General features: G+C 51.9%; 1 protein-coding gene across 2 annotated transcripts; it reads left to right on the plus strand.

The window, feature by feature from the left end:
• The first annotated feature begins 3,398 nt into the window (after nucleotides 1-3,398).
• On the plus strand, nucleotides 3,399-22,995 carry LOC1272241 (low-density lipoprotein receptor-related protein 4). 2 transcript variants are annotated; one of them, XM_061662387.1, is made up of 11 exons: nucleotides 3,399-4,136; nucleotides 4,823-6,132; nucleotides 7,631-8,642; nucleotides 9,617-10,067; nucleotides 10,545-10,669; nucleotides 10,760-12,899; nucleotides 12,991-13,287; nucleotides 13,389-14,042; nucleotides 14,890-15,967; nucleotides 16,662-16,834; nucleotides 16,920-22,995. In XM_061662387.1, the coding sequence occupies exons 2-11, from the start codon at nucleotides 5,994-5,996 to the stop codon at nucleotides 17,037-17,039; spliced, it is 6,189 nt and encodes a 2,062-aa protein (XP_061518371.1). In that variant the 5' UTR covers nucleotides 3,399-4,136; nucleotides 4,823-5,993; the 3' UTR covers nucleotides 17,040-22,995. The 2 variants fall into 2 exon arrangements, with proteins under 2 accessions (XP_061518371.1, XP_061518363.1); XM_061662379.1 differs by having other exon boundaries at nucleotides 3,401-4,136; nucleotides 10,757-12,899.
• Nucleotides 22,996-24,278: the final 1,283 nt, after the last annotated feature.

Below are 24,278 nucleotides of genomic sequence, written 5' to 3' on the forward strand. Positions count from 1 at the left end.
TTCATTCATAAGAAAGTCAGAAGATAGACCTGATTCCGGGAAACTATACTGGGGAAGCTTGGGAACGCTCTTGGACCAATTAGCATCTGCTCATGGGGGGCTCTTATTTCATTGCGCAAACATAATAACGTCTCACATAAGCGCAACATATGACTGGTCAACACAGTTGTTTACATCAGCAGTGCTATTTTTGAAATTCCAATTCATTTCAAAATAAATTTTAAATTAATATAGCAATCGCAGATAAAGACAACCCCCCCCCCCCCCCCCCCCCCCACACGTCTATCGCAATCACACCTATATCAATCACCAGAGAGCACAATTGCAAGTGGGTGGAAGGCATGAAATAGGCACCAGATGTGGTTTTCCGAAAAGACACGTTTTAAGATTGTTATCCTTATAGTTATAACGTTATAACGACGAGCTATACGAGATGTACGGCGACCTCACTGTCGTGCAGCGTATCAAGCTCGCCAGGCTCCGGTGGCCGTGTTGTACGCATGGAAACGGCCGTGCCAGCCCGTAACGTCGTTTTAGGCCGTTCACAAGGCCAGAGAAGGCGTGGTAGGCCCAAATTAAAGTGACAAGCTGGCGTGGAGGCGTCCGCCATTAAGGCTGGGGGACTGGTAGACGAAGACGCAAGACCGTGAGCGGGTTCGGACACTTCTGAGGCAGGTCAAGACCGCAAAGCAGTTGTAGTAAGTAAGTAGGGAAGTATTCTTATAAGAATCTGAATACTTATTCTAATCATCGATTTCATAAATTTATCCGTTAATAGAGTTAATACAGTTAATAGAGGTATTTCTCTATATTTACGTAATACAAAGTAAGTTAGTAAAGTTAGTTAGAGCTCTTTATAAATGCTAGTGATTCTTTTTGAGAAAACTTCGATCAATTATGCTTTGCAGTTGAAGCTTGTTTCGTTTCAGTGAAGAATGTTCCGCAAATGGTAACATGGAATTGAATAATTATGTTTTGTCTATAGTAGCGCAGCACTTGTTGCAATAGTTTCATCCCGGCATTCGAAACGGCATGCTTTTTAAACTGCACGCCGTGTGGCTGGAGGGAGTAGAACGTAATTGGGTTCTCGAACCATCCGGTCCCTGCGTTGGATCATTACCATCGATGATCTGTTTAGTGCGGGTGGCCATAGTGATATCTGCTCCACACCTCTCGTCTTTTGCAGCTTTGCTTTTATTTGCAGTGGCATTATGCTTACTCAATCCTGCGCTTTGAACGGGCGTGCGTGCGGATGTTTGTCGCCGGTGCGATGAGCTTGAAGAAAATATGATTTCCGCAGCAGCACCGCGAAGTACGCGGAAAGTGCAAACCGTTCTGGATAGTGCCCGCGGGCAGCTCTAGAACCAAAATAATTGCCTCATCGGTCTTGAGGGCGCCTACCGGCTGCCTACGGTTGCGCTGTTGTTATGCAAGTCTTAATCAGTTCGAAAACAATCATCGGACCCATTCAGTGAGATTGTTTATCTTTACTGCGAGTACATAAGGCAGCGCGGAAGAAGTTATGGTGGTAGTCGGCTGTTAGAGTTCCGTGAAGAACGTTCGGAAGGACTGTACTGTTCTGGAGAGTAGAGTTCATATAGTCTGAAGTGTTTAAGATGAAGTGACGTAGAATTAGTGATTTTGGTGTGCAATTTGAATTGCATCTTCTACACCGTTTTAGAGCCAGGTGCCTTTTTTCCTCTATTCGGACCATTTCATAACCCACATTGTTCGGGTCAATCAACACGCTAGAAAAATATCTTGCAGAATCGCAGTAAGATGAGTTTCAACTCTGATGCTTAATTAAACATCTGATAGTGCTTGCTAGCACGCGATTTTAAATAATCGAAATCAATGTTGTTATAATGTCATCCGCCATCAAATATTAGGTCATACTCTGGTGTATTAATGCGTACTGTGTTCTTTTGTCGTCGTAATGTTTTAAATCCCTGGCCTAGAACGGAAAATCTATTCAACCATTTTAGTGTTTTTTTTTACATTGCTATCAATCCGTTTTATAGAATTAGAATTAGAATTTACTTAGAACAATGTGGCAAATAATACGTATCCGTTATTATCTTGCTTTTGAGAGAACACGAACTTTTAAAGCTCCGTAAAAGCTTGTACAGCGGTCTAGTTTTGAGCGTTGTGGGTATTTTTGTACCTTTTTGCGTACCATTTTAGCAATGTTAGTTCCCCATGTCCGTAGATGTTCGTGTCATGGGTTTGGTGTCTCATGTGGACCGAGCATTCGAAGCGTACAGAGATAGCCCACTCCATTAGTGACTTAAGGCCCTATCACATTGAGCATTTGGAGGAATGAAATTCATTCGATATAACGAATGATCGATATAAAAGATAAAGTTTGAATGCTAATTTGCAAAATCAAACTAAACGTGCACTTACAGTAGTTTCTATGACCGTCTAGCACAGGATTGAATTGTTTTGGAGTAAGTGACCGACTGCTTGATTGCTGTCTGACACCCGCTAAGCTAAGCTGGCCCCACTCAGTCTGCGGCCGGATTGTACGATCGCGTAGCCGAAACTCTCAACTCATAAACCTTCCCCTCCCCCCCCACCCCTTTGTGATTTGTGGCAGCGACATCTGCCGATTGCTTTCCGGTACCACCGGGGAGCTTTTTTGCCCGTAGGGAGGGGATTTTCCGCCGGATCGGTGGGAACAACGACCAGTCCTGCGAAGGTGCAGCTAATTTGGAAAGCAAACAAACGCAAATTCTGGAATGTTGGCAGCTGTGACCCATCTCTCCATCTCCTCTCTCTCTCTCTCTCTTTGCCCGTGGACAATGAGTACATGGTAGAGCCTAGATGTCCCAGCGTGGGCAATTAATTGTTGGTTCCCGCTTCCGGTTGGTTACTTTGTTTGGTCTACGCGACACACGGCCAACTTCCGTTGCTTTTACAAAAGATTAAGACGAAGTAAAACAAAACGCACACACACACACACAGCTATGACAGGATCCTCCCGTCTCGAAAGAGCGAAGCCTCCCGGTTAGTTGCGCTGCACGGATATCGCGGTTCGCACAGTGCCAGTGCCGGTCAGGGCGACTGCGCACTGCTCGTTCGCTCGCTCCCCGGGATGCAACTCTCCTGCCAGGCTGGCTGGCTGGCTGGCTGGCTGGCTCGCTCGTTATGTAAGTGGCGCCCAAAAATTCCACGACGCTCTCGGATGCTGGGCTGTGAGATGCTGGCTGGCTGAGAGCCGGGAGAGAACCGGCCAGATGCCGAACGGCGGATGCGCCGCGATTATGTGTGAGGACGAGATGAAAATCTGCTCCTGGCTCGTGGATGCCACCAGTTACAGATGTACCGTTCGCGTGATTGGCTGCACCGCAGGCCAGGTCTGGTAGTGTTCGTTGGTGAACGGCCAACGGGGTGGAGTGGAGGGAGGAGCGCGCGCGACGACAGTCGAACGCAACAAAAAAAAAAAACCTCATCACCACCACCTTTTCGTAGAGATCACTCCTCATTCCACGCACACCCACCCACTCCTTCCCATTCTTCCCCAATCCTTGTGTGCTCGCCAGGAACGCCGACGGGAAGGGGTTTCCGGTGCAGGGTTGGGGCCATACGCGTGGCCACGGCAGCTTTTCCGCGGCTGGCGTTCCGCCGCTGGACCTCTCACCAACCAACACTGCACGCCCATCAAGCGCATCGATCAACACGCGGCAGAAATGCCTAAACGCGTTCGGACGAAAGCACTTGCCAACGACGCAATTTGCCCCCCCTACAGCACCAGCAATAGTGAGCAGGGCTGGCCGAGGCTCTGCTTTTGTGTGTGTATGTGTGTGTGTGTGTAATTGCGTTTGCGTGCGTGAAAATGCCGTTGGTGCGCAAAAAGTAACAGAAACAGGAAAGAAAGCAAATCACACACGCACGCACGTCGTGATTCTTGAGCCACCGTGTGCAACCCACTGGTGGACGATTTGGTGGAGAGAAACAAAAAAAAACAAACAAGAAGAAGAAACAAAACGAAAAAAAAGGGTGTAGGCAGCCACGGAAAACCACGGTGCACACCTACATGTACAGCGGGCGGATGATATACGCAGTACCGAAAAGCTGTGAAAATTAAGCTTTTGGTTCAGTGTGTGTGTGTGTGTGTGCCGCCGCATGTCGAAGTGAGTGTAAATGTACACGATGGTACAGTGAAGGGTTTTTTTTTTTTGGGTGCATTCCCGATTTTCTTTGCCAAAAAGGGAGGATGCCTTAACCCTACTTCTATGTAGGTGTCGCCATGTATGTGTCCGACATATGCGTCGACCCTTTTCGACCCACTGTACCGTGTGTGTGTGTGTGTGTGTGTGTGTGTGTGTGTCCATGTGCCCCATTCGGGCAAAGCGAGTGACTTTATAGGGCGTGGGCGACTACATGCTGGATTATGAAGGGGTAGAAGAGGGTGAAGAGTGGAGAAGGATCACAGTGGAGGGGGATGGGCGTCCGAAAGTCGTCCGGACGTATATATTTGAATCTTCACAAAACGCACATATACATCGACCTCAGCTACATATACATATGTATAGCCGATGGGCATAACGCCTCCAGATCTTTCTACTCTCCTCGCCTCTCTCTCTGTCTCTCCCTCTCTTTTCTTTCTCTCTCTCTCTCTCTCTCTTTCTCTCTCTCTCTCTTTCTCTCTTTGTCTAAGCTCCCACTCCCATCCCCTCCCTCCCTTCCTACCCCATCACCCCCAACCCCTTTTACCCGTCAAACGGTCTATATCAAAGTGTCACCATTTTCGCAATCGCACAAACTCCATTCATTTCTTCATCGTTTTTTTTTTCTCTTTGCGGTTTTTTGATGGCAGATTTTGTTTGGAGACTCAAAGTGTAACCGACAGTGTGTGCTCGCATCATGAGTAAGGGATATAAGAGAAGATGCTAAACCAGTGACCGCCCAGGCTTGCCGCGTGACCTGTGACCGCGGACATTGTGCTGTGTGTACGTGCGTGAAAAGAAGCTTGTGTGCGCGCGTGTGTGTGTGTCTTGTGTGCTGGTGTTTTGTGTTTCCCTCGAATCTGTCGCGCAAAATCTTATCCCCCTCCCCCCCCCCCCCCCCTTCCCGAACCAACAAACAAACAAACGAGAAAACGCACACACACACAACAAAAAAAAACCGAACCTGTATGATAACTTAACACCAGCTAACCTCAACCATGTATCAAGAGCAATGCTTGCGGGTGCGGACGGACGAAGAAGCAGAAGCAACGGCAGGATCAGCAGCAGCAGCAGCGCCCCCATCATCGATTAGCTTGGCCGCGTGTGCACCGGTGCGGGTGCGTTGCCCACCCTAGGAGGGCGGCCGTCAGGGTCCACCAGGACCACCAACGGACACGGAAACTTCCGGCGGAAACTTAAAGCGTAGCAGGGCTTCACAACGCGGTGCGCTTAACTTTTTAAATCTCTGCCCGCCCCCCCCCCCCACCTCCCACCCGCTGTGCGCTCCCTTCGCCGTCTCCTTGTTCCCCCGAGTTTTCGGGCACCGCCCCACCGTAGCGCGCCGGGGGAAAAGGATCGAGTTTTGTCGGAGAGAAAACAAAAAAAAAAATAGCGGACAGAAAGAGGAACAAACAGCTTCCGAAGAACAGTTTTGTGCCACAAACTTGCCCAAGCACTTGCCCAAGAGACTTGCGAAACAAAGTGAAGCTGGCCCAGTATGCCCCAGGCGTTGGCTTATTACTGGATGTAAAAAAACAAAAACAAAAAAACAAAAAAACGTGTGTGCGTGATTGTGAGGCAGCAAAGTGTCGTTCGCTGGTGCAAGCTTCTTAGCAAAACTTGCTTAATCGAATCGTTAGCGGACTGTGAGTTTTTTTTTGTTGTTGGGGGGGGGGTTTGCGCCTGCGGAAACTCCAACACAAACACACACCGAGCGGGTCCGCGCTGGGGCGGAGGGGCGTGAGCTGCACGGCAGCGTTGGACGGTTCCGGCAGGCGAGCCGGGGCCGGAGGAACATCATACGCCACCGGGCGGTACAGGATGGTGGTGGCGGCGGCGGAACCGCGCCGGAACCGGGGCAGTGGCCGGTCGCACCGCTGTCTGGTCGCGCTGGCCGGGTTCGGCGTGCGGCTGGGCCTGATCGTACCCCTGCTGACGGTACCGCTCTTCCTGGGCATCGGTAAGTTGTGGGTGAGGGAGACGGGTCCGTTGGTCACATATGGAGGGCTGGCCGGGGTCAGCAAACAGCTGCTCAATGGCGTTATTCCGCTAGGGACTTGGGAGCGAGTGGAGTCCCCAAGCGACAGCTTAGCATATGGTAGTCAGAGGGAAGGAAAATGTTCATCATTGGGGCAAGAAACGTTAGGGCATAAGGCAAGAGTCTCCACACGGGAGCTAATCTCCGGACTAGATTTGGAGAAAAAAAAAACAAACTGTGCCGTAGCGAACTTCGCTTTTACCCGTTCACACGTGAAGCACACCCAGGGGCACACCTTGAAAGCAAATAGCCCACCCAAGGAGACGTGGCAATGCTGTGGGGAGAGACGCGCAGGAACGCCAGCAATTTCGCAGAAGCCAGTGGAAAATATGGCCTGAAAACGGTGCAAAGGGTGGAGGCGCCGGGGGAAGAAGAGGAGGTATTGCAAAACCGTGGGTCGAGAAAACAATAATGGTTTGAATATTGGACTTCGATTTCAATCAAATAAACTCCCTCTGCCTTCTGCTCCCTCCCTCCAAGCCATCCCGCGCCCAGCCAGCTCCATCCCATGAATGAGCGAGCGGAAAGCTGTTTGCAAAAATTGATACAAAAAAGGGAAGAGGGAGTGGCGGGAAGAGGGAGTGGCGGGAAGAGGGAAAAGGATACGAACGCGATTAGATGTGAGCTGAGAGCCGAGAGAGGTCGGAGAACAAACGGGGTGAGCTTAAACGCGACACTCAGACACCGGAGACTGAGTAGATAAGGGCAGCACTCGCAGCAGCCGAGAGCTGCGAGCGCTCGCACAAAAGCTCTCGCGCGCCCTCTTAAATCAATAAACAGCTTTTTCAGTGCGAAGCTCTGCTCGAGCTCTGCGTGTGCGTCGAGCGGACACTCGCTCTCTCTCTCTCTCTCTTTCTCTCTCGTACACAATCACACGCCTCGTTCGCTCGAAAATGGGCGAAATTTTTGGGAACTTTATGAGCAAAAGATTTCGAAACCAAATCGGCACGCAGTGACGACGCACCATGCGCAGGCGCAGGCTTCCACCTACCCCCATCCCTTACTCCCTCAGCCCTAAAAACGTTCCATTCATCAAAACAGCGATGGGTGTAATCTGTCCTTGAAAACGAACGGGAGGGTATCAAAGGGGCAGGAGGAGGAGGAGGAGTACGGGAGGAAGAAGGTTTAGGTAGTGGAGTTTTTCGAAAGACGCCCCAGCGGCTAGGCGAACGCCACCCGATGGCCACGGTGGCGTTTGCTGTATTGGCCAATTCGAGGTTAGGTTTTTTTCCTGAATGCTGCTGATGTCTGAATGACTTTACCTGGGAAGAAGAAGCTGGGGCTTCCGATATCGGGACACGGGCGTACCAGATTTTCGATGAACATGCTGTACCACAATTTTCATTCTATTTTTCTCTTATTTTTCACAATTTCCACCCACCCACACACACACCTACACACACATAAAATCCTTCCCTAGCGCACGGTGAGGAGCAGACAACGGAGATCACGTCGGAGGGCGTCGGGCACTACAACGGCAAGTCGGAGCAATCGGGGCCGCCGGGGCCGAATCAGCTCGGCGCAGCCTGGCAGATATTCGGCTCGAACTCGATGCGGCAGCCGGGGGGCGAGGGCCGGGTCGTCAAGACGAAGCCGCGCAAACCGAAACCCTACCAGAAGGACATCCGGCCGCAGCTGCCGCCGGGTAAGATCATGATGGCGCCGCCCCGACGGCGCACCTTCCACCAGGCGACCCAGTACCCGAAGAACGCCTCGATCGCGATCGACCGTAGCGCGGGGCTGTCGCACCACCCGATCGGGAGCCACGCGGCCGGTGGCAACGTGTACGGCTCGATGTCGCACTACGACACGGTGTACGGTATACGGGGGGTCGAGCGGCGAGACAACGATGGCTTCCGGCCGTTCGAGCGGTACGGGCCGAGCGCACACCTGGGCCACTACCACATCCATCCGGACGATGACATATTCCGGCCGGACGAGGAGCTGCTGATGGAGTCGGGCGGAGGCGGCGGCGGCGGCGGAGCGGGTGCCGCCGGCAAGGCGGATGGGCTGGCCGGGATCGAGAGCTGCGACATCAAGTGCGAGCCGCGCGAGTTCACCTGCGACAAGAGCTGCGCCTGCATCCACATGGATCTGCACTGCGACGGGCAGGCCGACTGCGTGCTGACCGAGGACGAGCAGAACTGCGAGATAGTGCACCAGCGGCTGGCCCAGCAGATCAAGGACAACTGCGAGACGAGCGGCACGCACGTGATCTGCGCCACCACGCACACCTGCATCTCGCGCGACTGGCTGTGCGACGGGGACGACGACTGCGGCGACTACACGGACGAGACGCACTGCGGCAACCGGCACGACTGCACCGAGGAGAAGTTCGAGTGCCAGAACGGGATGTGCATACCGCGCGACTGGGTGTGCGACGGCGACAACGACTGCAACGACCTGTCGGACGAGAAGAACTGCACCAAACAGTAAGTAGTGGCCATTGCGGAGGCGGTTGCGACTGCGGGGAAGGGGGGGGGGGGGGGAGAGCGGGTTGCATGGCAAGTGGAGCGGGGCACTGTGAGCTGCTTCAAGGACGGCTCATCCAAGCCAACCAACTCTGTTTGATTCAATTAATTAGAGACATCTGCTGGTGGCATTCCATGTTACGGCTAGATGAAATCGCCCGTAGGACCTGAGCTGTTGTGAGTGTTTCCCCGGAAAAGGCTCAATTGCAGGTGCCTAAGGTGCTCCGGACGCCTGAAGTAACCGCACGGTAAAGCCCGGTAGTTACAGGTTGGCTATCCCTATCAAACAAAACCTGACATGGAAAAAAAACCTTGGAAGGTCAAATCGACGACCCAGTCGACCCAAGACTTGTCGAAGTTGCACTGGGCGGGACTGAAATTCCAAGCAGGAAGACTCCTATTTCTGACATTGCACTTCAAACAAACGTCAGCACTGCCGCTGGACGTGCACCTACACCAGCTTGATTTAATTAATTAACACAATTGCCAACAATTGCCAATGTGCCAACTGTGCTTGTGATGTCCTGGAAAGCATACATCTTACGGCTCCCAGGGAGTTTAGGAGTTTGGAGCGAACATTCATTACCCCGACCGTGAACTTGAACTAGTTGCCTTCATTAGTGCTCGGCACTCGGCAATCGAAACCTGGGCTGGAAGTTGTTTGCTACCTTTTCGCCTTGCCTCCCCCGAGGGTGGGCCTAGCCCGCTTAACCCATAAACACATGTTGCTAGCTTCACCCAGGGAAAGCCTAGCGCGTGGCTGGGTTTCACGTTAATTGGGAAGGCTTAATGGTGCGTTTCAATTTAACGATGTTTACCCCGGCTGCGCTGCTTAATGAGCTGCTTTTGAAGTGTGCATCCGTGTGCTCTCGGCCATTCTCTAATCCCCTTCGTCATATTTGCCCTCATACCTTAACCTGTCTTCTCCGCCGCAGATGTACGCGGGACGAGTTCCGGTGCAAGGATGGGTCCTGCATCTCGGCCTCGTTCCAGTGCGACGGCGAGACGGACTGTATCGACGAGTCGGACGAGGCGAACTGCGACCGGCCGATGCAGAGCTGCCCGGAGGGCGAATTCAAGTGCAAGGGCGCCCTGGGCGGTATGGGCGGCCCGGGCGGCCGCTGCGTCCTGATGCGGTTCCGGTGCGACGGCGACAACGACTGCGGCGACTGGAGCGACGAGGAGAACTGTGCGAAGAAGCAGGTCGACTGCATGATCAACGAGTTCAAGTGCGACGATGGCGACTGCATTCCGCTGCAGTGGCGCTGCGACGACAAGCAGGACTGCAACAACGGCGAGGACGAGAAGAACTGCCCGGTGGATCGGATCGCCGGGCGGACCTGCTCGCCGGACGAGTACACGTGCAAGGATGGCCGCTGCATACTGGTAAGCTTTGTTTAAGGGCGTTTTTGTGTGTGTGTGTGTGTGTGTGTGTGTGTGTGTGTGTGTGTGTGATATTTGGGTGAATCCGAATGCGTCCAGACGACTCCGAATCATTACAGACGACTTCAAATAGTTCTTGTAAAGTGATTCCGAGCGATAAGAATAGGTTGGATACGTCGGGACGAGCTCGGAGTTCACATCACTCCAGACGACTCCAGGTGACTCGTAATGGTTTCAGACGACTCCGAATAGTTTTGGTTGCGTGAGTTTGACTGCATTGAATTTCGAAGCGTCGGAACAGCACTAGATGAGTCTGGATTGTTTAGGTTGATTCCATAAGACTCCAAATGACTGACGCCTCGTAATGATTCTAGCTGGATGACGCTGTTCAACAAGCTGTGCCGAGATCAAAATGCTTGTCCCTCGTTTCGTTTGTGTTCTGGAGTTGTTTGATGAGTTCATTTGCCTATCTTTCCGTAGCGATCCTGGGTGTGCGATGGTTCGGCCGACTGTCGGCGCGGCGAAGACGAGCAGGACTGCGACATCAAGTGTGAGCTGAACCAGTTCCTGTGTCCCTCGGGCAGCCGAAATAGTACGCGCGATTCGTAAGTACCACACAGCCACAAGTCCTTCCGAAGACCTTCCGAAAACTGGCATCTAACGCGGACGGTCGATGTTTCCCCATTTTGCAGCAGCGTGTGCATCAACCAGAAGCACGTGTGTGACGGCCACACCGACTGTGCGAACGGCGAGGACGAGATGCGCTGCCCGATCGTGCACCCGTGCGGGGCCCACTCGCGCTGCGAGCAGCTCTGCATCACGGCGTACAGCGGTCGGGAGGAGTGCATGTGCCGGCCGGGGTACCTGCTCCACGGCAACGGCTACAACTGCACCGACATCGACGAGTGCAGCATCACGAGCAATCCGGTCTGCTCGCAGGAGTGTCTGAACGTGGCGGGCAGCTTCCGGTGCTCCTGCCAGCCCGGCTACGTGCTGCGGCCGGACCAGCGCACCTGCAAGGCGGTCGGCGGCTCGGTGAAGCTGCTGATGGCGAACCGGGCCGACATACGGCAGGTGTCGCTCAGCAACAACCAGTACACCTCGATCGCGAAGGGCCTGCCGAACGCGATCGCGCTCGACTACCACTACCGGCAGGATCTGCTGTTCTGGACGGACGTGTCGATCGACGTGATCAAGCGGTCGCACCTGAACGGGAGCGGCGTCCGGGACGTCATCAAGTGGGGGCTGGAGTCGCCGGGCGGGCTGGCAGTGGACTGGATACACGATCTGCTGTTCTGGACGGATTCGGGCACGCGCCGCGTCGAGGTGTCGACGCTCGACGGCCAGATGCGGGCGGTGATTGCGGCGAGCGATCTGGACAAGCCGCGCGCGATCGCGGTCCATCCGGGCCGGGCGCTGGTGTTCTGGACCGACTGGGGCACGGCGCCGAAGATCGAGCGCGCGTTCATGGACGGGTCCGACCGGCAGACGATCATCGCGGAGGCCATCTTCTGGCCGAACGGGCTCACGATCGACTACACCAGCAGCCGGATCTACTGGGCGGACGCGAAGCACGTGATCGAGAGCGCCAACTTTGACGGGCGGGCCAGGCGCAAAATCCTGAGCAACAACCTGCCGCACCCGTTCGCGCTCGCCCTGTTCGAGGACTCGATGTACTGGACGGACTGGCACACGAAAACCATCTCGACCGCGAGCAAGGTGAACGGGCGCGGCTTCCGCGTCGTGCACGAGGGGCTCCACTTCCCGATGGGCATCCAGAGCTACCATCCGTCCCGCCAGCCCGACTTCACCAACCGGTGCGCGGCGGACAAGAACGGCCGCAAAGGGGGCTGCTCGCATCTGTGCCTGCCGGCCCGCACGCACCGCCGCTGCGCCTGCCCGATCGGGCTGACGCTGCGCCCGGACCAGAAGACCTGCTCGACCGTGCCGGACAAGCTGCTGCTGATCGCGCGCAAGAAGGACGTCCGGGTGCGGCAGCTCGATGCGGCCAACCCGGTCGACATGGTGCTGCCGCTCGACGGCATCAAGTCGACCGTCGCCGTCGACTGGTGCAGCCGCACGAACGTCATCTACTGGACGGACGTCGGCAAGAGCATGATCAGCCGGGCGTTCATCAACGGCAGCCAGCAGGAGGCGATCGTGAAGGCGAACCTGATCTCGCCCGCCGGTCTCGCCCTCGACTGGGTGACGGACAAGATCTACTGGACGGATCCGGGCACGAACCGCATCGAGGCGGCGACGACCGACGGGCGCCAGCGGGCGCTGCTGATCTGGGAGCGGCTGGACAAACCGCGCGACATCGTGGTGCACCCGGGGGAGGGCTACATGTTCTGGTCGGACTGGGGCTCGAACCCGCTGATCGAGCGGGCCGGGATGGACGGTACCGGCCGGTTCACGCTCGTGTCGGAGAATCTGCAGTGGCCGAACGGGCTGGCGCTGGACGTGGACAAGCAGCGGCTGTACTTCCTGGACGGTGGTACGAAATCGCTCGAGTACGTCAACTACGACGGCACCGGGCGCAACCGGCTCATCACCGAGGGGCTGAAGCACCCGTTCGGGCTGGACGTGTACGAGAAGCGCGTCTACTGGACGGACTGGGACACGCACAGCATCCAGGTGGCGAACATGTACAACGGGCACGATCGGCGCACGATACTCGCGAACAACACCGACCTGATGGACATACGCGTGTTTCACCGGAACAGGCGCGACTCGCGCAACCCGTGCGCCCACAAGAACGGTGGCTGCTCCTACATCTGTCTGCTGAACCCGACCAGCTACAGCTGTGCCTGCCCGATCGGTATCCAGCTGAAGGTAAGGGGTTGCCACTCGGGAGATTTTCCCCGAGCAGTTGCTCTAATCATTCATTTGTCTTTCGTTCCTTCTCCTCCTTGGCGGGCACCAGGATAATGGTAAAACGTGCAAGAGCGGCCCCTCCAACTATCTGGTGTTTGCGCACCGTACCGAGGTGCGGCAGGTGTCGCTCGACAGTGACTATCAGATCGACGTGGTGCTGCCGCTGCCCCCGATCTCGAACGTGGTCACGCTGGACGTCGATCGGCGCACGGGCGAGATCTACTGGGCGGACACGATCGAGGACGTGATCATGCGCTCCACGCCGGACGGCATGCGCATCAAGCAGATCTACAGCGAGAGCATGACCAGCGTGGACGGGCTCGTGATCGACTCGATCGGGCGCAAGGTAAGCGAGGCAGCTGGATCTTCCCGGGGCCTAGGGCATTAAGGAGACTAAACTCTCCCGTCTCTCCCCCCCCCCTTCCCCCCCCCCCCCCCAATTTCCAGCTGTACTGGACCGACGCCGGGCGGAAGGTGCTGGAGGTGAGCGACCTGGAGGAGGGCATACGCAGTGCGCTGGTGTGGAAGGATCTGGAGCAGCCGCGGGGCATCGCGCTCGACTACGAGTCGGGCTACCTGTTCTGGTCGGACTGGGGCGCCAACCCGCGCATCGAGCGGGCCGACATGGACGGGGAGAACCGGGTCGATCTGATCACGGAGGGGCTCGGCTGGCCGAACGGGCTGGCCGTCGATCGGGCGGCAAAGCGGATCTACTGGGCCGACGCACAGATGAAGACGATCGAGTCGTGCACGCTGAGCGGTGGGGCGCGCACCAAGGTGGTGGAAAATTTGCCCCACCCGTACGCACTCGCCGTCACCGGGCGCACCATCTACTGGACGGATTGGATCACCAAGGCGCTCCACTCGGTGCCGAAGGGCAACCCGGCCCACATCCGGAACGTTACGCACGGGCTGGAGGGCCTGATGGATGTGAAGGTGGTGCAGGAGGACGATGAGCGCCATCTGGAGAATGTGTGCGGGGCGGGCAACGGGGGCTGCTCGCACCTGTGCCTGCGCAATCCGACCGGCTACTCGTGCAAATGTCCGACCGGGCTGACGATGCGGGAAGGCAGCACGACCGACTGTAAAACCCTGCCGGACGTAAGTAGACACATTATGCTTCACAGTTTGCTATGTTGTTTTTATCACTATCTGTGTTATCCTTTGCTTCTTTGTTTTGGTATATTAACTACCTCATGTTACTCAAAGAGGTACTATTTGTGTGTTGATATAGCTAGGGCGAAATGTGACTCAAAAGGTTCGGTAATTCATTATCTCTACGTCCAGTTAGATTTATACTTTTAACATTTTTCTTGGACTACTACTCTATTACAAGTTACTAGGACCACTTAACGGAGGCTTGATAAAATGTAATGTTTGTAAGAACAGACAGATTTTTCTGGCGTCTAGGCTCTAAAACCCACGCTAAAGGACACAATCCCCAGGAAGAAATAACGTAACTAACAGTCTCGAGTAGTTGATCTTGGAGATAATCTCCTGTGATCAGAAGAATGTCCTCCACAGAGCAGGCACTGCTCTCCCCGACAAGAACTCACTGGCCCAAATGGTCCCGTGAGTTCAACGAAACGAGAGTAAGGAACATGTCAGCTATTGTGACTAATAGACCATTCGAAGAAATCGGAAAAGAACGAACAGATCAGCAGAAGGAGTCATTTACTGATATGGAAGCTGTCCAGGCAGTCCTAGACAAGTATAATTATTGATTCTTACTGGTACGATGGAGCAAAGAGGCCTTACCTGGGAAGACCAAACACTCAATGCGTTCCCTGCACCGGGAAAGATCTTTACGACTTCTTTCAATCTCGGGTTGGGATGGATTTTTTTTCCATTTCTGACGTGTATACAATACATGAGTACTTTCAGTTAGGGAATTAAAATGAAATGAAATAATGCAACCAACATCTCTCCCCCGCCTCTTCACAACCAGGAGTACCTGCTGATTGCATTGCGCTCGGGCATTGGGCGCATCTCGCTCGACACGCCGGACCTGTTCGATGTGGTGCTGCCAATCGAGGGCGTGCACGGTGCGGTCGTGCTGGACTACCACTTCGACAGCATGTACGTGTTCTACGCCGACGTGAACGTGGACGCGATCCGGCGCGTCAACATGCACAACTACTCCGACACGCAGGTGATCGTATCGAGCGGGCTGAACACACCGAACGGCATCGCGGTCGACTGGCTCGCAGACAACCTGTACTGGACGGACACGGCCCTGAAGAAGATCGAGGTCGCCCGGCTGGACGGCTCGTGCCGGAAGGCCATTCTGACCGACGGGCTGGACGATCCGCGCTCGATCATCCTCTATCCGAAGCGGGGCTTCGTCTTCTGGGCCGACTGGGGCCAAACGCCCAAGATCGAGCGGGCGTACATGGACGGGTCCGAGCGGCGTAGCATAGTCGACTTCGAGCTCGGCTTCCCGACCGGCCTGGCCATCGACTTCGACGCGAAGAAGCTGTACTGGGCGGACGCACTGCAGGATCGGATCGAGCTGTGCGACTTCGACGGGCGCCGACGCCAGCAGGTGGTGTCGCACGCGACCCATCCGTTCGGGTTCACGCTCACCGCGACGCACCTGTACTGGACCGACTGGTACAACAAGTCGGTACTGCGCGCACCGAAGCACAGCGTGTCGAGCGTCGAGGTGGCACGGTTCAGCTTGCGTGGTGCGCTCGAGATACGGGCCGTGTCGGGGCAGCGGCAACCGCACGACTGGAACCCGTGCCGCAGCGACAACGGCGGCTGCTCGCACCTGTGCCTGTACGCCGAGACGCGGTACGTGTGCGGCTGCCCGGACATACCGGACGCACATCACTGCGACCCCGAGCCGGCCATCCTCGTGGCGATGAAGCCGAACGACGAGATGCTGTCGGCGAGCGAGGAGAAACCGCCCCACTCGAACGGCTCGATCGTGCTGAGCAGCAGCCGAATGCACGCGCAGCTAGTCATCATAGCGACCGCCATCTTGGCCGGGCTGCTTATCATCGTCATCATCGCCATCTTAGGTAATTCGGACGCGTAATTTCAACCAGCGGCAGGAGTTCAGGCTAGACTAGCAGACAGCGCACATTGCTTCGCACAGACACTCTAGTGATGGGTAGATTCAGCTTTTGTGATGCAGGGAGATATGCGATATGCATGCAAATCGCCATGATTTTCGGACAATTCTAGTCGAATTCTGAAGGATTCTAGACAAATTAGGCACAATTTTGAATTCTGGATGGTTTTGGACGAATCCAGACGATTGTGGATAATTTATAGCGAGACCAACAACGAGTTCAGACAAGTTAGGACCTTTTTTCGATGAATGCAAATTAATCCATACAAGTCAATTCGGCATGAGTCCGGATGTCTCGAGACTAGTCCATACGACGCATCCGGCAACATCTTTATTCGTCCGTGATAGTCCAGTCATCCAGAGTCATTTGGATTCATCCGGAACCATCCAGGCGCGTTTGTCAGATTCGTCGAGGTTCGTCAAGAATTGCCGAATCAAATCGGCATTTCCTGAATTGTAACCAAATTCAAGATTTCAAAAGCTGAGGTCGGAAAAGATCCTCGATTCCATTGCGGATCACCCATCACTAACACCCGCGCACGCACGCACTCACATACACTCCTCCGCTACGCCTGTCGCTTGGGCTTGGATGATTGGTAAAACTTGGAATATTGTGATGTGATGTGCTTTCACCTTTCCAGTGCTGATTGTCAACTCGAAACGCAAGCAGAGTAAGAAAAGCTCGCGCAGTGCCAGCGACGTGCTGACCTTTACCAACCCGAACTACAACGGCATCGAGGGTCTCTGCCAGACCGGCGATTCCGGCTCGTCGCGCAACACCATCTGGAAGCGGCTGAAGTACGATCGGGCACAGGTCGGTTTTTTTTTTCTTCGGGCACAGTCACAGCCTGAAGTCGCCTCAGAACCTGAACTAATCCCTTGCCTTCACTTCCCAACAGGAGCGTGTTTTTGAGGAGAAGTATCTGGGCGTCCAGCATCACGGTACCAGCAACGGTAGCTACCTAGCGTCGACGCCCACGTCCCAGATAACACCGGTGTCGGCTGTTCTGCCCGTCTAAAGCGTTCTAAGCTTTTCGGGGGCATGCCAGTCCTTGTGGGTGTATAGTTCCTGCTGTTCGCACGAGGCGATTCATTGACGATACCCGAATTCCGAACACATCTAAGGGCAGGCTGAGGACGAGCGGCATGGGAAAGGGGTTGTTTTTACTCTCCTTCCTGCCGGTATCTCCTCTTGCAGTTCTGCTACTGGCGAGGAAGACAAAAAAACCTAAAACCACATACATATACATATATATATATATTAGAGAACAGAGCCCTGAGAGGAAAACGGAACACGAACCTTAAACTGCTCAAGCAAGAATGTTATATACATTACAGACTGGGACACAAATTGGGAATGTTATGACTATTACAGGCAGCTAAATCACAACATCGTTAAATCGAAAAGAAAGAAACAAACAAAAAAAAACACACACACACATTACAGAACTTTACAGAATATTAAGATAACATTTCAATTCAATGAAATATTCTATAGCGTTTGCAACGCAGCAGCAACTCGTTGCTAGATGGTGTCCCCGGGCAGTGGCCTTGGGGAGCCTGCGGGGAGGAAATGTACTGGAAAAGCTGTGAGCTAAAATACATACCGGTGGTCCGGCACCAACCAGTTGGTCCCCACAGGTTTAGGGTCATTCGTTTCCGTTTGATACTTCCGTTTGAAGCGTTGCATACTCCCATACATATGCGTAAACATGCTGTGAACTATCCCGGTGGTGGCGAAAGAGATAAAAATATAGACGAAAAGGGAAAGAGAGAGAGAGAGAAAGGGAAAGAGAGAGAGAGAGAGAAAGGGAAAGAGAGAGAGAGAAAGAGTAGTCGCACCACCGACAAAACAAACCGTAAAGCAAACGATTCCATTACACGTTTGTCAAACAACACATCTTTGCCCACATCGGGCCATCTTTTCCACCTACGCTCGGTTCACTGTATCCATTCAAAAAAGAAAAAGAAGAAGAAGAAGAAGAAGATGTTGATGATGTTTAGGAGATATGCACAAAACAATACTGGCAGAGATTGCTGAGACCTCCTAAAAGATGATCTTTTGCTCCAGCAAGAAGCTGTCGTCTTAATATCTTCGTGCGTGTGTGCGTGCATGGCTGTGTAAATACACCCACCCATACACATTCACACACACACACACTCAACGCAAACACGCAAAGACATTCGAGCAGCAATTACCGCCAGGTTGAATGTGGGGAAGGGTGACCTACGCGAACCCGTTTTAGAAGCTAAATTTGTATATTTGTAGGTGATCTGTACACGTGTACTATGTGTTTTCAATTCATTCTGCATGAATTTGTAACTAAGGAAGAGTAAAAGGAAGGAGACGACGAAGAAGGATGAAGAATACAAAATACCATACCACGAAATGAAGAGAAAGAGGAAGAAAACAGCAACAAACATACAAATACAAATACAAACAAGGGCAACGAGATCGTGGTGGTATAGGGCGAGGGCGAACTTGATACGACTATATAGGAGGCTGTGTTGTGTACCAATCTGACGTGTGGGTGCGCGCGTATGTGTGTATGTGTGTGTGTGTGTGTGTAAGTGACGGTTCTAGTGGCGAACGTTACTTAGCAAGCGCTTGCACTTTGCTTGCTAGACGTCAGCGTACGTCAGACGGTTGGATCTGTACAGTGGGGAGGGCCGCATCGCCTCTTGTCCCCGTGCGTCGGTGGCTCCGGACTGCGGGACCAGCGTAAGAGGTGGTGCGTTAACATCCAACGTCTCAAAATTCGGTTGTTAATTAGTGGATGTGTCTATAATCGTACACACACACACACTCACACACAGACACACCCCGCGGCAGCTCAAAACTCATAACTCGAGTGGCAACGCATGTTGTGCTCCGAGGTTTACTACGTTATTAGTAGCGATACATTAGAGCGACGGCTCAGGCTCGAGCTTGAGCAAACAAACAGACAAACGAACAAAAATGGAGGGGCCGACACCAGGCAGCCGCAGCCGAAGTTTGGCCCCGGATGCGGACGCTCTGGTCGCTCGCAGGACGCGTTACGGCGTTCTTCGTTCAGTTTTACCCAAAGCACACTTGTTTCAAAGCTACCAAGCGCTGCTCTGTTTAGCATGTTGAGACTATTGACTGATTATCGATGTATGTATCTAGTTTAACCGGACGACGATGTTGGAGGGGCGGGTGGTATGGGGGCTGTGCAAGGGATGGTTTGATGCAAACCAACGCCACCCGTGGACGTGGTCGGAACGATGAGTAAAGGGGACGAACGCAGCTTTACGATTCTTGGTGGTCTTTGTGGTGATCGGGTCCTCGGTGCACCGACCTTGGACGATTGGCTGGAGCTGGGCACATCGAGTTTAAACTTTTTGTTGTTTTGCGGGATTTAAGGATACCGAAGGATACAAACCCCAAAACACTGCTCATACCTCCCCTCCCCTCTGTTGGCGACCGAACGTTTTGCCGCGTGGTTTGGTGTGCCCCGTCTGGGGGCCCTACCCGACAGGGGAAGGAGAGATTGAAACAAAACAAAAAAAAGAAATTAAGAAAAGCCAAGCAAATACGGAACAAACTTATTTGTAAATACTGTGTGCTACAAGGGCAAAACACAAACACACATGCACATATTACACTTTACACAAACAAACAGAGCAACATGGCGAGATTGTCATCGGAGTAGTGTGTTGACGTGCAGCAATCAACACAGTTGATTGACAGTGCAACAACGTGCCAAACATCGAATCGGATCGATTAGACGAGTTTTAGGTTTGTTCGTTAGCTTGCAGCGCGCACTTGGGGACAGCAGGCGAAACCTGCGGGGCCCAGTCTAGCTCCAATTTTCTGTGGATACACTCAGCGGTAGCTTTCTCGCCTGCATGCAGCCGGCTGGGTGGAGGTGGACACTGTCGGTGGTCCGTTTGCACTGCTTACGGCGCCAGAGGCTCAAGAAGGTTGTGCACACAACCTGGAACGCTTTAAGCAGATGCATCACGGGCACCAACAGGCGTGTACCCGTGCCTACCAGTGCGCTGCGTTTGCTGCGTGCTACAGCCGAGTGTCTCCTTACGCCCGCGGGTTTCCGAGCCGTCTCCGAAGGCGTGTGGAATGCGTCGAAGAATTCGAAGGAGAAGAAAAAACAACACTTAAACAGTTGAAGACAGTGTGAGGACAACAATTGAACATTACCTTTCCAAAAATATTCTAAAAAGCTGCATAATGTTTGCACGACTGTTTTACCGCTCACGTTCAACACATCGTAAGAGATACTCACCAGGACAACTCGACCAGTCTGCTTGCTAACTGTCTGCACAACACAAACGGAAACGGCACAGAAAACAGGCAAAAGTACACAATCTCAATCTTGGTAAAAGGAGCAGACAAACAATGCATCAAACTGTTGCATTGCGAGTAACTAATAACTTTACGGTACTTGAAACACAGGGCAATACATTCTAACCGGACGGTGTCTATCGTTTCCATAGCTGTGCGTGTGTGGCAAGATTGGGCAGCAGAGGCCGAACTCCTAGCAAGCTCTACGCTCCCGCAAAGCAAACCGTTGCTGCGGCAAACTTGGCACCAGCTTGGTGCCCTCAATCAAGGGGCTCTACATTGAGGCTCACACTAGGGGGCCAGGTTTGACCCCACCCCGAACGGTTTACGGGTGCGCTTTAGGGGCGTTTGTTGATTGTTGCAAAAACGAAGAAGAAAAAAAAACTCATTTGCCTCATCGTTCATACAATCTGTTCGAACGTGTTACTATTCTCTTGGCTCAAGACCTGAACTGGAACAACAGCAGTTACTACTTGGTACTTAGCGTGGCTAAACGTCAAGTTTAAGATTAAAAAAAATAAATAAAGTAAACACAAAAAACAACAAAACCAAAAGAAGCGACGGGCTGTTTGCGATGTTAAATTGCGCGTGATGGAGAGGAAAGGGCAACATAAACAAAGCAAACAAAAACACAGAAGCGAAAACGCATGCATTCATGCTAGGTTTTTTGAATCCGCGAAACGCATCATCAGAATGCGCGTTTTAGTGCAGCCGTACCGTGGGAAGGTGCGGATTTTGGTTTGTTTGTGCTGAGTAGCGTGTCGGGGAAGCAACACAACAACACAAATGCATGTTTTTTCGGGAAATTTACGATAGGGTTGGTAAGCGACGGTGACGCTCCACAGGGCAATGGTAGAAGTGCGCTCGGGGCAATCACGCTCAATGGCTCTAGAGGGATTCGCTGCTGGCACTTCCATTGTTGCCCGCTGCACGCTGCATGGGCGAGGTGCGGCTAGTGCGCCGCGGGGCGAAGGTGTTGGAGTATTTTATTAATTTATTTGTTTGTGTTACTTTTTTACGGACACAGTATATGATATCATCGGGAAGGTTACAAATCGGCCGTCCCAGTTTATATATGTAAAAAACAAAATGAAAAACACAAACACACACACACACGCAAAGAAAAGCCGCAGGCTTAAATAAAGGCGACGGGGAAGAAATCCATTGGATGGGTCGCGTTGGGTATGCGAACGAATCTCGCGGAGTGAAATTTGCGCAAGGCTCTACAAATTTTATTGTCGCCGAGATATTCGCAGGGGGGGGGGGTATATGACAACAACAAAAACAAACACTCACATACACACTGAGATTTAGTATAAGCAAGAGGCTCGGAATGGGGCATAGAGAGAGAGAGAGAGAGAGAGAGAGAAAGAGCGAAAGAGAGAGAGAAACCATAGCGTAGAGCGTTCCAAATGCTACAACAGTAAATGAATTATGATGTAAAACGGATGTGAATAATTTATTACCTACCTTATATAGTGTTATAAGGATAATACAAGTTTTGGCAGGGTTATAGACAAACAAACAAAAAAAAAACTGGCTTGTGAACAAACAAAATGGGGGAGACCGAAGAAAGCCGCAACGCTTCGTTCGGATCTCTTGTTTGATGCTCATTTTAAACATTATTTGTAGGGTATATCTTAGGAGGTCCAGTTAAAGTGGACAGTAAGGATCATCTACGCAATGCATTTAACGAAAGGAAAAAAAAAACACACAACAGTACGTATGATTTTTGCTAACACACAGTGTGAACACAATACTACAACACTGCAACAGTCGGTTGCAAAGCAAACAGAGCAAACCTACACTAACAAACACATGAGAGATTTTGCGATGGGAAACGAAGGAAAAGGCGTTCCAACCGTAACTCTGGTACACGAACCAGGTGCATGCTAATGCCGTTCGGATAAGGTTTAGAAAGGCAAAACTAAACACACACACACACATACGCACTCACACACAAACACAGATCACATTTACAAGCGAGTGAAACAGAGAGAATCGAAGAATGATATAATGGTTGAATGGAGGCGGTACCGCGCATCTAACGTAAGATTGATTGTAATGGGGAAGTATAAAAATTTGATAACCTCGAAGAGGGCATAGCAAGAGCGTAGCAAACAAAACGAGCAACAACAAAAAAAAAACGAAGACGAGTCAAACGATACACAAACACACACACACATGAAGGTCAGTGAGTCTAACTCACAAATGATTCAGATGATATTTATATTTTTAAAAAGAAAAACCAAACAAAAAAGTGAATAGTCCTGCATTTATTAGGAACAAAAGAGGAAAAAAGTCGTTTAAACTACAAACAAAAAAAAGAACAGCATGCGGAATGGGCAAATGCCGTTGGCGTGGACAGAGTGGAACAGATTGAACGGTGGTAGAGCGAGAAAGCGGAGGGAAACAGCGAAAACAATTGAGCGGACACGAGCAAATAAAAGGGAAAAAAAGATAAGGGGGTTGAAGAAACCAGTTCTCAAATCAATGTATATTAGGAATTTAACAAGACAAACCAATACCAGAAAACACAAAATCACAAAGAAAACAACACCATACACAATACAGACACACACACACACACGTACACATGAATACAAACAGACAAATGCAAACAAATCGAAGCAACAACAAAAAAAAAACAAGATGAGAAAATATGTTAAGGTATTCTGACACACCAATCAGCTCAACTAAAAGCAACTGGATGACAGGGGAGAAACAAAGGGAAACGAACCTGCCATCACACACAGAAGCAAAGCTACAACAAAAATAAGGTACGTGAATGGAAGAGCCAGCAGACGAGTGACGAAACACAAGCAAGCAAACAAGCAAACAAACAATAAACTAGATGATGCGAAATGCGAAATTGGACAAACAGAAACACAAGCGATGAAAAACAAAAGAATGCGAGGGATATTGAAGCGATGTACGCTGCAGCAGCACAGGCCGGCATGGCGTTGGCCGAGCATTTGACAGTGACACAACAACAAAACCCCCAATGAACACAGCACAGCTGGTAGCTAGCGGCCGTAACGTAACCCTATCTACAACCGTTACTTTTGAAAGGGCTGTTAAGTTCCATATATCCTTGTTGTGGTGTAACGCGGTGTTTGCAAATAAGTTAATTGAGCAACAAAAGTGGTATTCATTACCACGTGGTGGTCTGGTTCGGTTGTGAGGCGCAAGGCAGATGTTGTTCATCCACGACGGATGCAGCGAAATGCATGGATTTGGACTAATTTTGATAACTTATTCACTACGAAAATCAACCGAGTGAGGCGTGCACGTGTTAGTAGAATTGATGCAACGGAATGCTTGCTTGATAAGACAGTTTAGTGTTTTACAGGGAGGTTTTTTTTTTCTTTTCACAAGCACAACGGTCAGGCCTTAGTACTCGGCGAGTACATTTAGTATGGTTCTGTTGTATTTTTGTTACGAAAACAGAATAATGCTCTTCAAAGCTCATGTTATCCATTATGTTAACTGATTTCTTGACAGTAACAACCGCACACATTCATATTCGTAAACACACAAACACACACCCACACACACACACACACAAACGCGAACATCGAAAACAAAGAATGAAAACACGGATCTAAATAGTTACGTAAGCATTCCGACACATACTACCTAATGCTGAATATTTCGATCACAACAATTACCTAGCGAATTGTGCAGTGTGCTGCAGGGAAGCCGCCATTTTCTACCACTGGAGAAATCCTAGGCCAGCTGACACACTCACGAATACACTCAACCACACACACACACACAGATACACACCATACACACACACATACTCACAGACGCACATCCAGACACGTTGAAGCCATTGGCAGGTGGACTCGGACTCGGCTTGTCGAGGGGCGCATGTCACGGACGTGGCTCACGCACGGCACCGGATGACAAACCGGTCGCCGTGCGCGAT

Source organism: Anopheles gambiae, chromosome X (genome assembly GCF_943734735.2).
Source record: "Anopheles gambiae chromosome X, idAnoGambNW_F1_1, whole genome shotgun sequence".
Lineage (NCBI taxonomy): Eukaryota > Metazoa > Arthropoda > Insecta > Diptera > Culicidae > Anopheles > Anopheles gambiae.

What these genes read in the sequence shown, in the direction of transcription:
- LOC1272241 (XM_061662379.1), top strand. Translation starts at nt 5,994, where the DNA reads ATGGTGGTGGCGGCGGCGGAACCGCGCCGGAACCGGGGCAGTGGCCGG. An exon ending in GAGAAGAACTGCACCAAACA is followed by an intron (nt 8,643 to 9,616) that starts GTAAGTAGTGGC and finishes TCTCCGCCGCAG; the next exon opens with ATGTACGCGGGACGAGTTCC. An exon ending in AGGATGGCCGCTGCATACTG is followed by an intron (nt 10,068 to 10,544) that starts GTAAGCTTTGTT and finishes ATCTTTCCGTAG; the next exon opens with CGATCCTGGGTGTGCGATGG.